This window comes from Pipistrellus kuhlii, unplaced genomic scaffold (genome assembly GCF_014108245.1).
Source record: "Pipistrellus kuhlii isolate mPipKuh1 unplaced genomic scaffold, mPipKuh1.p scaffold_m20_p_47, whole genome shotgun sequence".
NCBI classification, from domain to species: domain Eukaryota; kingdom Metazoa; phylum Chordata; class Mammalia; order Chiroptera; family Vespertilionidae; genus Pipistrellus; species Pipistrellus kuhlii.
In genome coordinates, this window is record NW_023425548.1 from 2272980 (window position 1) to 2290634 (window position 17655).

At 41.7% G+C, this 17655-nt stretch overlaps 1 protein-coding gene across 1 annotated transcript; it reads right to left on the reverse strand.

Annotated features, from left to right (window-relative positions):
• Positions 1-1140: 1140 nt before the first annotated feature.
• LOC118704799 (GTPase IMAP family member 4) lies at positions 1141-8384 on the reverse strand. Its single transcript, XM_036412745.2, has 3 exons — positions 8321-8384; positions 6233-6304; positions 1141-2291 (listed from the first exon to the last, which is right to left on the reverse strand). The coding sequence occupies exons 2-3, from the start codon at positions 6288-6290 to the stop codon at positions 1360-1362; spliced, it is 990 nt and encodes a 329-aa protein (XP_036268638.1). The 5' UTR covers positions 6291-6304; positions 8321-8384; the 3' UTR covers positions 1141-1359.
• Between the last annotated feature and the right edge of the window lie 9271 nt (positions 8385-17655).

Sequence of the window (17655 nt, forward strand, 5' to 3'; positions counted from 1 at the left end):
GGTATATGTCATGTTGCAGGCAAAATGGTTAGAGCATGGAGATATCAATTTCAAGATGGTGGAGGCAGGTGAGTGGCATGTGAACCCCAACCACATCCTGGTAGGACATGGACATGTATTTTGGGAAATCTTATAACTTATTAGGGTAGGAATGCCCAGTAGAAAAAGGATAGACTTCAATGATTGTTATCCATATCCTTTAGGAGTTCCCCACCCAGAGAACCACAAATGTCTCACAAATGTTGGTTACACATAATTTCACCAAGTTGCTTGTAATGAATGAATGCCAGAACAATGTGATATTTGCTGCGCATAGGGGTTATGAACATGGTTGAAACTTAGAGGGGGATGTAGAGAGATCTTAGAGGAACACATAGCCAAGTTCAGAAATAAGGATGAACTTTTACTAAAATGTGAAATTCATCCATGTGCTCTTAGTGGTGTTTCCTAATGTAAAACAGAGTCCAATTTTGCACAAATATGAGAGAATTGAAAAGTTTTATTGTAAATAGTAACAATAAGCAAAGTAATTCATGTGGGTAGAGATAGCAGTATGCCAATGATCCACCTAGAAGTAAGGAACCAAGGTTGGGGTAATGGAGGTTTGGTGACAACAGTTAGTTTCAGAGAAGAGTAGTAACCAGTTATTCACCAAAGTGCTTACATTGAAGTTGGTTAAAGAGTTTTTACAGAAACATCTTAATAGTCTAATCATTCTTCTCTCAGCTGTTGAATCTCTAACCTTTGCTCTTTCTGGAATTTTAATTAGTTGCATTCTGAGAGATCCATTTTCCAGAGAACTCTTTGTTCTTCAGTGGACAGATAATAAAGAATAATTTCATAAAAACATAATTCAACAAATGTGTGTTCATATAGAAAGAATTCTATCAGCATCTCTAACTATATATTATGTGATGCCAGTAATTGACTTCCCTAACCACATGGGTAAAATAACCATTGTCATCCTAAAGGGAAAATATGGAGTAAATCCAGGCCAGAGATTTTATGTTAATCTAGAAATAATCTAGATGAGAAATTGTTACTACAAATATATAGCAAAAGCTTGGGGTCATCATCTATTGGTTTCCTGCACTCCTTTTCTCTGAGTGTCTGGGGAAGTGTTTAGAAGACAGGGAGCATTTATGTTTTCTGCTTCGGAGTTTTAGAAATTGAGAATGTGTCTCTCCTCTTTTAAATCAAGCAAAAGTCTACCAATTGCCAACAATGAACTTACTAGTACTACACTCACTAGTTCTGAGAACCTGGAATACAGAAACAGAGCTCTGACTTGGGGGAATGAGTTATATGGCGGAGGGGCACCCCAAAATACTTGGGAACAATAGACATATTTTCATTAGCCTAATCTTCCTTGAACAGAGATGAGATGTCTCTCCAAATTCCTCTCAATCTTCCCAAGATTAAGTCAAGTATCCCTTTCTGATTCTTAACTTCTTCTCTGGCATTTTGTTGCCTTAAAATAGAGGAAGTCTCCCTTTTTTCCAGTTCCCGCTCCATTTCTGCCTTTGTCTTTTCCTGCTCCCATTTATCCTCTAGCTTCCTGATTTTCTCTTCAAACTCCTCTCTTAACTGCCTTTTTTCTCTCTCCAGATCAGCTCTGCATTGTTCTTGTATAGTTTGAATCTGTTTCTGAATCTCCACCTCAGCCCTTTCGTATTTCTTATTCGTGTAGAATCCTCCCTGGTTCTCCATCACTATGCACTGGACCAGGTCCAGCAGCTGTGTCCTCTGAGCCTCCTGTTCATCCCCTGTTGCCTTATTGTTAAACTCACAATGACGATTCTTGAACTGCTCCATCAGATCTTGAAGGCTTTTTGTTGCTTCCTTTAAGTAATCATGGATGTCCATGCCTTCCAATTCATCTTTCTGGGTGAATAAGAGAATCATGTATCTCCTAGCTTTGGATCCAAACATTGATAGCATCTTCTCCACAGCCTTTTGTTCTTCCTTTGTGTATGAGCCCAGCGGGACCACCAGGATCACAGCGTGAGGCCCAGGAGAAGTCAGGAGGATGCAATTAGCAATCTCACTTTGGGTGTGAACAGCTGTTTCCTCAGTGTCAGAAATATCTGGTGCGTCCACAACGACAATTTCTCTCCCATTCCATGTGCTGCTGCCTTTCTGACAGACCTTGGTGATAGATTTTGCTGCAATGCCTGAATGAAATGCTTTCTTTCCAAGGATGCTGTTCCCAGTGGCACTTTTTCCTGCCCCAGTCTTACCCACTAAGACAAGTCGCAGTTGTGAATCTCTAGAGTCTTGGTTTCCAAGCCCTGAAAAATCCAGAAACAAAAGGTACAGTGTTAAGACTTAGTTCCAACATTTTCCCCTGAAGGGCCTCTGCCAATTTGTGCTCTTCTCTATTGACTGTTAGAGTCTAGTCCTTCGAGATCTCACAGAAGGTCTGTAGAACCCGTGGGCCTCACCTCTTTTATAGAACTAGAGGAATGCTGGGCACTTCTCAGGAGTCCCTTAGGCTGCTCACTATGACATTGGGAAGCTAAGTGCCCATGGATAAAGGGACACAATGGTTCAAGTGAGATCTCTGATCTGCTGCTGTTAGCTGTCCCTCATAATCTAATTAGGAAGTAAACTAAAATCTGATTTTGGAACATTACAGTGGAGGGTCCTCTCCCCAGATTTATATCTAAAATGGAACTTTGCATCTTCCCATTAAGAAGCCAGATAGGTGGGTGATTCAAGCCATCCCACTCTTGAAAGAGAAAAAAGGACCCATGGGCAGAAAGGCAATGTGTTCCTTCATATTTCACATATGCAGCCATCTCCTCAGGGATTCTGAGCCACAGAAGAACAAAAACCTTACTTTCAAAGTTACCACCTTAGTGTAGAAATCTAGTAAAGTTTTTTATTTTTAATTAATGTGTTGAAGACATATAACCAGAAAGTTTTGACAGTGCTCTAAAGTTACTATAAAACCCTTGATTCGTAAATAATACAATAATAATAGTAACTCATACAGAGTAGCATTAGTAGAATTATATATTTTTTTCTTTTATTTTTTACTGATTTTTTACATAGAGGAAGGGAGAGGGATAGAGAGTTAGAAACGTTGATGAGAGAGAATCATCAACCAGCTGCCTCCTGCACACCCCCCACTGGGGATGTGCCTGCAACCAATGTACATGCTCTTGACCAGAATCGAACTTGGGACCTTTCAGTCTGCAGACCGATGCTCTGTCCACTGAGCCAAACCGGTTTCAGCTAGAATTATATATTTAATGTCACTTGGGTAGGCATATATACTTCTTAGGACACTTAAAATTGGTAACAGAACAGTATACATAGCTTATAAGTGAAAGTTGTTTTAAAAATAACTATGTCTTAACTTAAATACCAAATAATCTACATAGCTCTTTCCCTACTTCAATTCAGATATTCTCTGCTCATCTCTTTAATGTGTCTGTAAAGTTGAAGTCCTCAGGATTTGTTGAGCACAGCCTGGGACCATGGAAAATAACTGACAACCACATCTGAGATCCTTTTTTCCTCTGAAGGAAATCCCTGTCAGTACAGCCCTTAAAAGATCAATTCCTGTAGAAGGAATCCTGTATTACATCCATCCCTGCCAATATTGCAGACATGATTATTTTTCAGAGGTATCATCACCATTCACCAAGTACCTCAGACCAAAAATCTTGGAATATCTGTTGATTCCTCTCTTCCCCTTACTTTCCACATCCAAGCAATTGAAAGATCGCAAGACTCCATCCACAAATATGACTGCTTCTCTCCATTTATTTTTATTTTATTTTTTAGTTCACAATTACATTTCTTTTTTTTAAATAAAATTTTATTGTTCATATTATTACAAATGTTCCTCCCCCCCCCCCCCCATTGGTCTCCTCCACCAGGTTCCCACCCCACCCTCTGCCCTTTCCCCAACCTCCATTGTCCTCATCCATAGGTGCACAGTTTATGTTCAGTCTCTTCCCACATCCCTCTCTCCCCTTTTCCCCAAGAATCATCAGTTCACTCCCCTTCCATACCTCTGATTCTATTATATTCAACAGTTAATATTGTTCATCAGATTTTTTTTTAATTTCCTTGGTTTTTAGATTCACTTCTTGATAGTTACATATTTGTTGTTCATATTTTTTATCTTTATTTACTTTCTCTTCCGAAAGAACCCCCTTCAGCAATTCATATAATTCTGGTTTGGTGGTGATGAACTCCTTTAGCTTTTTTTTTATTTTTATTTTTTATTTTTTTATTAGTGAAGCTCTTTATCTGACCTTCAATTCTGAGTGCTAGCTTTGCTGGGTAGATTATCTTTGGCTGCTTCTCTCCATATTAAATAGTATCATATTAGCCCAAGCTACCATCACCATGCATGACTCAGCAGTCCCCTAACTGGTCTCTATATTTCCATTGTGCCATCTTCTGTGGAATGATTTTTTTAAATATCAACTAAACAGAGGAGAGAGTTTGCAGAACCCCCCACTCTGGCTTCCACAAAATCAGTAGTTATTCCCCATCTCCACACACTTTATGATGAAGCTGTTGCTAAGTCAGGAATTATCAAAACTATCCCTAAGACAGTTTCCCACATTAGATAACCAGAATTCTGTAATGAGAGAAGTAAGTTTCCAGAAAAAGAGAACACTGGCTACAGGATGGCTAAGATTAATGGAAAATGTGGATGGGAGTTCAGATTATCATTTAGTTAGCACCACAGTGAAAGACTCCAACCTAAGGATATCCTGAGGCCATTAGTTGGTCATCCATAGAGAAGTAGGAAAATCATAGGAAGTGAAACCAGAAGGCACCAAGAGTATATGACAATTAGTGAGATGCATTGTAGATATGACCATGAATTATTCCCATCTCTGTACACATGCCTTTTTGAGATTTTGATCTGAAGCCCCTAACACAAGTTGCTGAATCTGTTTCACCACCCCTTGCATAGGGGATGGTTGGGGGGAGTGACTTGCTCTGGACAATAAAACAGGGAAAGCATGATGCATGTAGACTCCAAAAGTGCTGATGTGCTGTGGCTTGCTGTCTCTTTTAGTCTTCAAAACCCTGTAACTGCTTTGTAAGGGAGCCTAGACTAGCCTGCTTGATGATGTGAGACACACAGTCCAGTTATTCATCACCCTGGCCTGCCCAAGAGCCTGCTAACTACCAGAAATGACCATGGGGATATCCAATGCAAAATTATCCAGTTTCAGGATCTTGAGAATACCGTGTTAAGTTAAATAAGCCAGTTGACAAAAAGACAAGATTCACATGATTTCATTCATATATGAGACATAACATAACAAGGCACAAGCAAATTAATAAAAAAAAATAGCATAGGCATAGCAATAGTATTGTTGTTACCAGAGGGAAAGAGGGGTGGGGGAAGTTTGTGTAGATGATAACGGGTGTCAAATAAGTGGTGCAGGAAGGACAGGAGGATTTGGATGGAGAGTGCACAATGCGATATACATATGACATATCCTAGCACTACATACGTGAAACATATAATATTAACCAATGTTACCCCAATAAATTGAATGAAAAAAAGAAAAAGAGGCTACCCAGTTGTGTACTGAACCACCAGCTTACCACTGGTACATGAACAAATCTGTCTGAAATAAACCCAGTTGACTCAGAACCAAGGACTAACCAGTGAAATATAAAACTATAAAGTTGAAAGCCATAGGAATGGGTGATGTTTTAGGCTGCTAAATTGTGGTGTGGTTTGAAAAACTGATATAGTTCAACTAATAAAGTCAATTTCTATAGATAAAGCAAGGTTAAATGAGAAACTAAGTGAGCCAGTCTGGTTAATTTGTGAGTTACACTGGTTAATTTGTGAGTTACATTAAAAACAGGGAATTTTGAGAACTGAATGAAGAATCAGTTCTTCTCATATTCTTCTTTCCAGTCCTCTCTCAGGCTGAAGAGAGGTGAAGAGAAACAACCAGAGATGCTACAATGGGCCCTACTGGTGTGTTCACATTAACCTTATCAGTCTGGGATCAATCAGGACACTTTAACCTCTTTTCCTCTAGAGATTATGCTGTATCATGAGGTGACAGTGCAGAGGGGCTAGAGAAAAGAAAGAGAAGAGTAAATAAAAAGAAAATATGAAATGGGGTTGGAAATATATTGTTCTTGGTCAGATGGGTATGGCTGAGAGCACAGGAGAACCCACTGCTAGGTTCCCTCCATTCCACATGCCTGGGGAGCCCGAGCACCCTCTCACCATGGCTGGTCCTGGGTTCACTGAAGTTGGAAGGCATACTGTGCAATTGAGTCGCCATCGTAGTTAGTATTCCTGTAGATAAGAAACATAATTCATTTTAGGGAAATTGGGAGTAACTGCAAACCCAAACCAAGTACAACCAGTAGTTTTTTCTTTTCCATAGCTTGCTACTTGATTTCACCTTCCCTGGTTCCCAACACTTCTCCTCAACTCCTATTGTCAGTTTCATTTTCACTTGTTGCTTTTTCTTTACACAAACATATTTCAAGTGCTTCATCAGCTCCGGTTCTGGACCTTCTTCCCCTACTACTCAGTAATTATTACTTTGAATTCTATTTATCCATACTCTGTGGATTAGACCTTCCTCAGAGTTCTGAACCTTTATATCCCATTTAATTTTTTTCATTGGCCAACTTGATAGATATCTCACACAGAACTTGGCCAAAATGTAACCCTTGACCTCCCAAATTCCCAACCTATCCTGTCTCCAGATCACGTAAATTATTCTGCCCCCATTTCAGTAGATTTCATCACCATTCAACCTGTGGCTTCAGGGGGGCTTTGGGGCTAGTTACAGTTCCTCACTTGCTCATCAGTCCACCATCAAGTCCCATAAATTCTACCTGCAAAACATGCAAAATTATTCTTTCTCCCCACCTTCATCTTTATCATTTGTTTGCCATGTAAAGGGCTCCTAACCTATTATCTCATCATCAATCTTTTTTCTTCTATGATTAGATGCCTTTTTAAACTAAAACATTTTTTTCCAATACCTTTCCCCCAAATAGCATCACCTGCCAACAATACAGTTGTACTATTTGCTACAATCATATTCCCAGAGGTTCCTGCAGAACACATATCATTACAGGACATTGTTTGTCTGCTCTTTTTACATTGCCCCTTTTGGTGTAAGCTTTGAGATGATGGTTGGACCATCTGTGTCTTGTATTGCCCTTATTATCTGGGGACAAGCACAGTAATTAAGGAAGAATGGTTTTCTATAAGTATTTTACAATTTTTTAAAAAATATATATATATTATTGCTTTTTTACAGAGAGGAAGGGAGAGGGATAGAAAGTTAGAAGCATCAATGAGAGAGAAACATTGATCAGCTGCCTCCTGCATACCCTCCACTGGGGATGTGGCTGCAACCCAGGTACATGCCTTTGACCGAAATCAAACCCGGGACCCTTGAGTCCACAGGCCAACGCTCTATCCATTGAGCCAAACCGGTCTTGGCAATAAGTGTTTTATAAATTTACTTGGTAAAAATGTTTCTCTGATTTTTGCTTCCTCTCTGATCTTGTTTGTTCAGTGAAAAAGATTATTCTTTTCTTATGCAACAATGCTTAGTATAATAGAAACATAGGGTTGCATTTTAAATATTTTGTCTCCTTGTTACCTATAAACGTTTGCAATAGAGAAAGCTGTGCGTATAAGTCATATTAGTGTGGTCTTTGACTGGAACAGGCTGACAGGCTCATCTCACAGGAAGCCCGCAACTATGAACTTGAAACACTGTTAGAAAGACAGATGCTCCTTTTGAAAGAAGAGTTATGTATTTATCCCTTAAAGATAGGGAATAGAAAACAGCCTCTTACAAACTGGGAAGGGATATCACAGAATGTTTACAAATAAGCTTTTGCCACAAAGTTAATGTTGGTGATGGGTACTCTGAGGGCTAGCATGCTGAGCTACGCTTCTTATACTTCCCAGTGCTCTTCACCCACCTTTCCTAAGAGCTAATTGGGCTCTCAGAGCTAATTCTGTCTGCTTGCCCAACTCTATTCCTGAAAGCTTCTAGTTTATTTGTAAATTCTATAAATGGTGAAGTGAATTATTTGTACAAACATCCTCTGAGAAGCAATTCCTAAAAAAAGGTACTAATTTGTGGGGCTCAGCCTTTAAAACGGATTATAGCCTAAAATCAGCAGAGACAGGAAACAAAAAGCAATGAGTAACCTATGAGGAGAGACAGTATGCCGGAGGTTTCAGAAATAAATGCAGGGGAGAGGTCCCCTCAGAACCAAATCCCACATTTCCTGCCTCTCCCCGCAACACACACACTGAACGCCAATATTCTTTTACCTGGAAAATCTGGGTTCTGCTCTCTTCTCTTACTTTGAAGGCAATGCTAAGCAAGGATATTGAAGGGAAAGAGGAAAGAAAAAGTAAGGGGAGGAGCTGTATGAGCATGTAAGACCTGCCCACCTTTCAGAGCAGCAAATAGAAAACACCAGTCAGAGCAGCAAAAAGAAAAAAATAATCTTTAGCCGAGACCGGTTTGGCTCAATGGATAGAGCATCGGCTTGGGGACTGAAGGGTCCCGGGTTCGATTCCGGTCAAGGGCATGTAACTTGGTTGCGGGCATATCCCCAGTAGGGGGTGTGCAAGAGGCAGCTGATCGATGACTCTCTCTCATCGATGTTTCTAACTCTCTATCGCTCTCCCTTCCTCTCTGTACAAAATCAATAAAAATATATTAAAAAAAATTTTAAAAAAAAAGAAAAAAGAAAAAAATAATCTTTAAAAGTGAGGACGACTGGCTGGTTTTCCTCAGTGGTTAAAGTCCTGGCCCACACATAGAAGGGTTGTAGGTACAATATCCAGCCCCTGTGGGGGCCATGTTTGAGAGGTAACCTATTGATGTGTCTGTTTTACATAAATGTTTCTCTCTCCCTCTTCCTCTTTATCTCTCTCTTTATCTATCTACCTCTATTTCTATTCTATCTCTCCAACAAACCTTTCTCTTAAAAAAATCAATGAAAAAAATATCCTTGAATGAGGATTAACAACAACAACAAAAGTGAGGATAGTTTAAAGGACTTCTGGGACAGCATGAAGCATAACAACCTTTGCATCATAGAGGTACCAGAAGAAAAAAAGAGAGTATGAGATTGAAAGCCTGTTTGAAAATTAAATGACTGAAAACTCTCCTAAGCTGGTGAAATAAATAGATACACCAGTCCAGGAAGCACAGAGACTTCCAAACATAAAGATAAATAAGCCCACACCAGCACACTTTGTCATTTAAATGGTGTTAACGAAAAAAAAACATTGAAACCTGTAAAGAATTTTTTTGTGAGTTTATGTGAGCCTTACTGTTGACACATGCCAGGAAACAGAACCTCAACAGATTGAGATAATGCTCCGGAGAATGGCGGGTTACATTTCTATATTTACACATTGCAATCAAAGGAAAGGGACTTGGTGAGTTAGATGAAATTCATTGGTGATAGATTAGGCAGGTGGGACAAAGTTAAGCGGGGGAAATCTCTGGGATAGGGTAAAAGGTAAAATGATGGACATGAGCTTCTTTCACAGAGATGGATACAGGTTACTATAACGTAATTAACAGTTGACAATTAACTTGATAACAATAACAATGAGGAATGTCTCTAGGCCATTTGTTGTTCCCTGAGGGGTCCCGGGTAAAAAAGAAGTTACAAGTTACCCAGACATCTCACATATATGTTATTTTAGATGCAGGAAATCAGAGAGGCTCAGTAAAAGATCAAAGTTGATCTTTGAGAGGTGAAATATCTAGGACATGATTACCTACTATACCCTGTTAGATATTTAATTTTCAAACCATCTTTTGTGGTTATCTTAGGTCTCTGGGGTTGCAAGACTGCCACGCAGGCCTTCCCTGAGCTTGTCAGGTTAGCATGTGGCTCTTTTCTTTCAGAGATCTTATATGTTAAACCTCCAAGGGACTGAGTCTATTCACCTAATCCAGGGCTTCCTGAACCTCCTTTCTCTGTGAATTAGCTAGGGGATTCTGTCAAATGTGTATTTCTCAAAGATTTTGCTTCACATACCTGTACTTTCATAATATGAGCGCCCCCACACCCAGGCCAATGACTGTGATGCACTCAGTGCCTGATCTCAGTGTCTGAATCAGAATTCCTAGTCCAGCCCCTCATCATGCAGAGGAGGGGAGGGAGTTCAGAGGGCACAGCCAACTACACAGTCCTGAGCAGCTTGTGTTGTGGAGCAAGTGTTTTAGGGCAAGTGATGGAAGACAATGGTCATGACCTTTGCAGTCTCTGGCAAGTTGCTTTCTGGACACTTGGAGAAGAGTGAAGTGCATTAGGTGATTCAGTCCAGATACACAAAGGATTTTTTTAACTTAATGTGTTCTGAGTTTAGATTCAGTTATATATCCTCAGAAATCCCTTGCCTTGCTTGATATGCACATGGGGCATCTTTGCTGCCTTCTAAAGCTTGTTTTGATTCTCACAGGAGAGTGAGCAGACCCCTTCCTTCCTTGTTAGGGAGTAGGTTAGGAGAGGGCTTAGCCCAAGCGAGAGCCTGTGCCTCTAGGCTGGAGGAGATGCTTGCCACTGCTCCTGAAGCTTCTGTGTGTGAAAGTCAGGCATCCTTACACACCTGAGAGTGTGGAGTTACTCTTTCTAGATCACATGCCCCTTCCTGATATCTACTAGAATAGAGGTGCTCACTCAGTGAGCTTCTTGCAGGCACTGCATTCTTCCAGGTCCTCAAAGATCCTGCTCGCTGGCCTGCTCTCTTCCCCTGCTGGCATTTAGCTTTCCTGCAGAACCAGTGACAGGCTCCAAGGCTGACCCAGAAGGCCCTGACTTACTTCTGTCCTCTGGTTGTGAGTGCAGCAGGCTCTTCCTCCCAGCTCATGGGGAAGTGTCCTGATTCTCAGAACTCAGAGGCAGGAAGCTCAGGGAGAGGGGGCCCAAGGGCCCAACTTAAAGAGACAGGAACATTCACCACTGAGGCAGAGGGATGGGCAGTTTCCACTGAGAAACACAGCTTTGGACTGTAGTGATGTTCTCAGAAGCTCTCTGTGACACTAGCACTTGTCCCCTAAGGGGCTATAACCTCAGAGAAGAGAATATTAGGCTTCTGGAGCCTATTTTCACTTCTAACCTTGATGACAAATCTTAACTCCTTTTGTTTTTACTATTTTCCTACAAAATGGCCTCTTGGGAGCCTCCTTCTTTGGGACAGTGACACCTAGGTGGTCCTGTTGCCAGGAATCACCTGCAAAGTCTTCTGGTTCTCAAAGGAAATGAAGGCATTTTCAGTATTAAAAATGGGAGAACAGGGAGAGGATGAAAACTGTCATTCAGGGCTTACTCTAGCCATCTCTGTATATCTCTCCCACCAGGCCTGTAGGGGAAAGCGGTTGGAGGGGTGGACCAGGCTTGCAGGGGAGGGCAGTTGGGAGGGACCAGGCCTGCAAAGAAGGTAGTTAAGATTCTCACTCTTATTACAAAAATTTGGTACATTGTACAAAATGAGCATTTCTTCATTTGCTATATTACCTTAGGGCAATTTCAGAGACTTTAGTTGAAATTCACCATATATGGTTGTTCCACCTGCAGGGCCCCTCACAATCCTGTCTGAAAATGGAAACCCTGTCAGTAGTTTTAGATTCAATGTTGGTTACTTTGCTAGCTCCCCTCATCTTCCTTCCTGCTGAGTGCATGGAATTTGTATAATTTAGTGTTCCATTTTTGTTGTTCTTCAGTGGAGTAGAATGAACTATTGCTAAATGGGGCTTAGATGACAGCTCCCTTGCCTTCCAGATTGCATTGTTTATCTGGGGTCCTTGGCTTTCCAATCAATGCAGATGCATTATACTTGCAGAGGATAGGAGAAATGCTGGTGTCTCCTTATATTTCCAAATAGTTATTTGTGGTCTTTCACAGCTCAGAAATGAGTCCCCTAATTCTAATTTTAAGTGATACTTTCAAGTGATATTTCTTCAAGAAATATTCCAAAACAATGAGGCTGCAACAGCTGTTTATTCACCGGTTAAGCTTGGAGAATATAATTGTTAGAATTTGAAAGATTCATGAGCACTGGTTCAATTCAGAGTAGAATTTATTTTGTTTGGCTCAGGACAGAGTCAAAGTGCTAAGTGTTGTGCCTGCTCTGGAGGAGGAACAGGTGAGGGTTTGGAGACTCACAGGACAACTCCTCCATTTCATCCTCAGGCCAGCACCAGCCTAGGAGGGGTCCAAAGTGATCCTGAATAGAGTTCAGGGTGATCTTTATGGTGAAGTTTTTTCTTGGCCCAGCCTTCTCCTCTCACCCCTCTGAACACTTCAGCACGTACAGATAAGGGAACGTGGGCCCTGTAACCTAGCCTTTCTAGCCTGTGCTGGGACCAAAACATGAAGTGATGAATGAAACAGACAAGGAGGAAGTGAGGGCTGGAAAGTGCTGCGGTGAAGGCAGGATGCGTGCTGTCCTGTGCACAAATGAGTTTACAATAGATCATCCTGTAGCTCATCTCTTGGAAATAGAGTGGATTATGAGAGACAATAACAAATTTTGTGCTGTGATACACTTGGATAAACATTAAAATTGCACCTTTGTCGCTTGGTAAAGAGGTACTTACAATTTTTATCAGTACTAATAAAGCACCTAAGGACATATGTTTATGGTAAAACTAAAGTGAAGCAAAAATAAATAAATAAATAAATAAATAAATAAATAAAAGTCAAATTAAACCCAAAAGGAATAAATGCAGATAACAGCAGAAAAATTGTGCAAACCAAAATGAAAATCCCAGAAAGGAGGCAAATGACTGAATGGTAACAGATGGATCCAGCAGACTCTGAATTATTTCTCTTCTATTCTTCTGCCCCTAGGGTCATGGAAGGGCTAAGAATTCAGGTTTGTCCAAGCAAACAAAGGTTAATGAAGTAAAGTGACTAAAAAGTCTTGGCAGATGAGTAATGAAGGGAGTGGAGAGTGTGCTGAGAGTGGCAGAGAACTGTGGGAGAAGCACACTTGCTTCCCTGCTTCCTGCCTTCTTGTCTGTTGGTGCCACATGGTAACGGGCCTGGGATCTGTCACTGTCTCTAACTACACATGACTCTGATGACCCCAGGCACTCAAAGCATGGGAGTCGAGGCCCGCAGTGATATCGCTCCTTCACACAGACCCTCAAGCCAATAGTCCTAGGACTGGTCCCTCTATGTGCTCTTCCATGAGGACCCCTGTTCATTGGCACAAACAACATCTGAGAGGAAGTGTGGGTAAGCAGCCACACTGAGAGAAAGTATGGGTAAGAAGGGCTCAGGATTCAACCAGTAGGAGAGTATAAGGACGTGTTCTCATGGGGCAAGGCCCAGAAATTGGTGTATAATGTAATTCCTTTGAGGCATCAGACTTAGATGATGTGACACTTAATCTATCTTCTCTGTAGAGATTTCTGACCTCAGAGAGGTTATCATTTTGTCCAAAACCATAGATGCTGCTACTGGCAGAACCAGAACAATACAGCTTTCCTGACTGCATTTCATGTGTTTATGGCAGACAGTAGTGCTGATGTGCTAATGTGACAATCTGCTCTGTAGCTCATGGATCAAAACCAGTGTCACTGAGGTTAACAGAAGGGTTCACACTGTCAGACATGTTAGCATTGTGTGCTGCCAGCCGAGCAAGGTGGCTCCTGTGTATTTAAATGCATGGACATTCTTTTTGTTTTACTTTGCAAAGAATGAGGCCCTACTGTGTTTTTTAGATGAAACTATTTATAATTTTTAAAATTTAAATTTACAGGGGTGACATTGGTTATTAATAATATGTGTATTTCTAGTGTGAAATCTTATGGTACATTATTTGTATATTACATGGTGTACCCACCACCAAAATTCTGGTCTCTTTCATCTTCATATATTTGACTCCATTTATCCTTTATAAATCTCCATCCTCCATTCTGCTAGTAACCACCGTATTGTTATCTTTGTCTCTGACTTTTTGTGAAACTACTTATTCTTTTGTGTGACTTTGTTCTTCTGCTGGGAGTGTGAGGTCAGTCTTGCCAGTGGGCCTGGAGCATGCTCTCAGGCAGAGGTGGTCTCAGAACCTGCTGTGTTCACACCAGCTTGGTAGTCTGCCCACTCCCTTGAGAGTCCAGGAGCCCTTCATTAGCACTTTCTCTCTCAAAAAGAAAGAATGTGGGGTTTGTTTTGGTGCTGCATATTTACTAAATTCTTCAGTAAGGGGCTGAGTTCAGACACTGTAAAAGTAAGGAGAATGGGGGTGTGTGATTATAGAGCCTGGGAGCCCTGAACAGTGAGGCGTTGCTGAGAGACAGGGTCAGGCAGAATTTATAGGCATTTCTGAGAAAGCCAGCACTTCTCTTATTAGCAGCCTCTGTGGCCCACCTGGGCCAGATGTGTGGGTGGGGGTGGGAAGGACTACTGTAGTAAACACAGCTCATGCAGAAGGGGAAACCTCTGGGATGCTGAGCTTATGAAACATGAAGAGGGAAGGAGAAGGGTGTTGTGTGAGATTCCTAGGGTTGATGTAGCACAGAACCCCTAACTGTGTAGCTTAAAGCCACAGAAACTTATGGTCCCATAGTTCTAGGCATCCAGCATCAAAAGGTTAGCAGAGCCATGGTCTCTCTCAAGGTGCTGGAGAGGATCTGTGCTGTTTCCCAGCTCCTTGTGGCTGCTTGCAATTGTTGGAGGTCCTAGGCTTATGGATTCATTGTTCTCATTTCTTGGCTGTTGCATTTTACCAGGAGAACCCAGGCTGTACCCTCCAAACTGTCTTTGGAAACTCAAGCATATTGCTTTCAAGCTCTTCTTGGCATCCAGTAGGAGAACATAACTCAGCGACTTCTCTCCCACTTTGTAACAAGTATCACCTTTCTTCCCTTGTGCAACACCATGGTCCTCAATTTGAAATAAGATCTCACCTTTAATATCAAATTCCCAGCAACAGACTCAGCAAGGATATATAGGCATTTCCTATCAAGTGCCCCAGAATGCTCCCAGTATCTGTGCCTTTCCTAATTCCCCAACGACAATCATATTTTAAGCACTTTTAAATTTCTTTATTGAATAAGGTGTTACATATGTGTCCTTATTAAGCATTTCTTTTACAGCAGAATCCCACTTCCTGGTTTATACACTGATCCAATGAAGTCAATACTCCATTTTAAAGGTCACTAAACGGAGTTACAGAGAGGTTAACTTATCCACCTGTGGTAGGCTGAAAAATTACACCCTCCCTAAACCCAGGATAACCATGTCCTAATCCAGAACATATAAATGTTACCTTATTGCAGAAGTGATGAAGTTAATGATTTTTATTTTTTTTCTTTCCTTTTTATTGAATTATACAAGCTTCAGGAGCACAATTCTACAACACATCATCTATAAACTGTATTGTGTTTTCACTACCACAAAGGGATCCTTTTAAATTTGTAACATTATGGTTGATTTTTTTTAATTTTATTTTTTAAATTTTAATAAATCTTTATTGTTCATATTATTACAAATGTTCCTCATTTTTCCCCCCTCCAAAGCAGGTTCCCACCCCACCCTCTGCCCTTTCCTCACCTCCCATTGTCTTCATCCATAGGTGCAAGGTTTATGTCCAGTCTCTTCCCGCACCACCCACTCCCTTTTTTCCTGATAATCGTCAGGTCACTCCCCTTCCATACCTCTGATTCTATTATATTCAACAGTTAATATTGTTCATCAGATTTTTTTAATTCTCTTGGTTCTTAGATTCACTTGTTGATAGTTACGTATTTGTTGTTCATAATTTTTATCTTTATTTTCTTCCTCTTCCTAAAGAACCCCCTTCAGCAATTCATATAATTCTGGTTTGACGGTGATGAACTCCTTTATCTTTTTTTTTTTTTTTTTTTAATATATTTTATTGATTTTTCACAGAGAGGAAGAGAGAGGGATAGAGAGTTAGAAACATCGATGAGAGAGAATCATCGATCAGCTGCCTCTTGCACACCTTCCACTGGGGATGTGCCAGCAACCAAGGTACATGCCCTTGCCCGGAATCGAACCCGGGACCTTTCAGTCCACAGGTCGATGCTCTATCCACTGAGCCAAACCAGTACATGTTGTTTTCAAAACTTGAATGTCAAGAGCAAAACTCTGGCTATTAAATAATAACAACAATGCCAATGCAAAACAACAATATGAGAAATCAGAATTATGGACATATTAACATTTTTAGCTACTAAATGAGTCTCTTTTGTTGTTGGTGTGGATTTACTCAGAGTTCTTGGACTTGATGCATAAGACTTTGCAGAAGACTGGAAGGTATCAGATGCTAGCATGAGCAGAAGCATGATTAAAGAAGTAGCTTCCACTTCAGTCTTTAATTTCTTCCGATGACTCCATGTTGGCCCCTCAGTCCCTTGTGTAGCTTTCAGTTTTCTTCTCCCATTTTGCTGTCATCTGGGCAACTCTCAGTCCTTTTGGGTGAAGGCACACAGAAGCTTCTCTGAGTCTATTGTGATGACGGACATAACACTCTGGTACCCAAATTGGCTGCATTGCTCCTTCTTTCCTTTCATTTTGAACCTAGGGTTCGACCCCACAACACTCTGGGCCTGGCTGCTCAGGGCCTGGCTGCTGCTCCAGGCCTGGATGCTCCGGGTGTGGCTGCTCTGGGCCTGGCTGCTGCTGCTCTGGGCCTGGTTGCTCCAGGCCTGGCTGTTTCAGGCCTGGCTGCTGCTGCTGCTACAGGCCTGAATGCTCCGGGCTTGGCTGCTGCTTCAGGCCTGGCTACTGCTTTGGGCCTGGCTGCTCTGCGCCTGGCTGCTCTATGCCTGGATGCTACTGCTCCAGGCCTGGCTGCTTCGGGCCTGGCTAATGCTTCGGGCCTGGCTACTCTGGGCCTGGCTACTCCAAGCCTGGCTGCTGCTCCAAGCCTGGATGCTCCGGGCCTGCCATTCTTTTATTTTTCCGGCTGGTCACATTTTTGTATTAGTACCTTTAGAAGCTTACTAGATTTATCAGATGTACAGGCAAGTTTTAGGGATTGACTTGATAATTGACCCAGTCATATTATTGAGTCTGTGCCTTCAGCTACTCGAGCTCTAAATTCCTGCCCTCCATTTCTTTCATTTGTGATCTGTTTCCTTGTCTCGGCATTTTCACAGCTTCCCTGAGTTGGTACCCTTAAAAGTCTCTGTGTTCAGCTTGGATAGGGCAAAGTATCAGGGTGGAGCCTAAAGCCTTGGCTTCCATCAGCCATGCCCTATGAGGCTCCTGAGTCTCAGTGTTTCTCAGGGTCCTTCAGTACTCACTACAAGCACCTCTGAGAGAAAGTGCCTTGGAGTTTCTCCAGCTACCAAACAGTCTAGGGTCTCCACCAATGAACCCGGAACTGGGGTTCAGTTCATTTGGAAGTGGAGTTGGGGGTGGCGTTCAGAGCAGTCTGGAGTGTTTGTCTCCTTCCCTCTAGGGCAATCCCATGGCACAGTCAACCTTCTGTTCCTGCACAAAATGTGTGCACCACAAGGACCTCCTTTCGCCACTCCCCTCGGTTTCCGCCTTACAGCCCAGGCTCCCTCTGTTTGAGCCTGGGTCCCCAGAGTCTGGCCCAGAACTGAGGTTCAGTGCTGTTGGATCTGGAATTCAGCACAGTCCGGAGCTTTTATCTCCTTC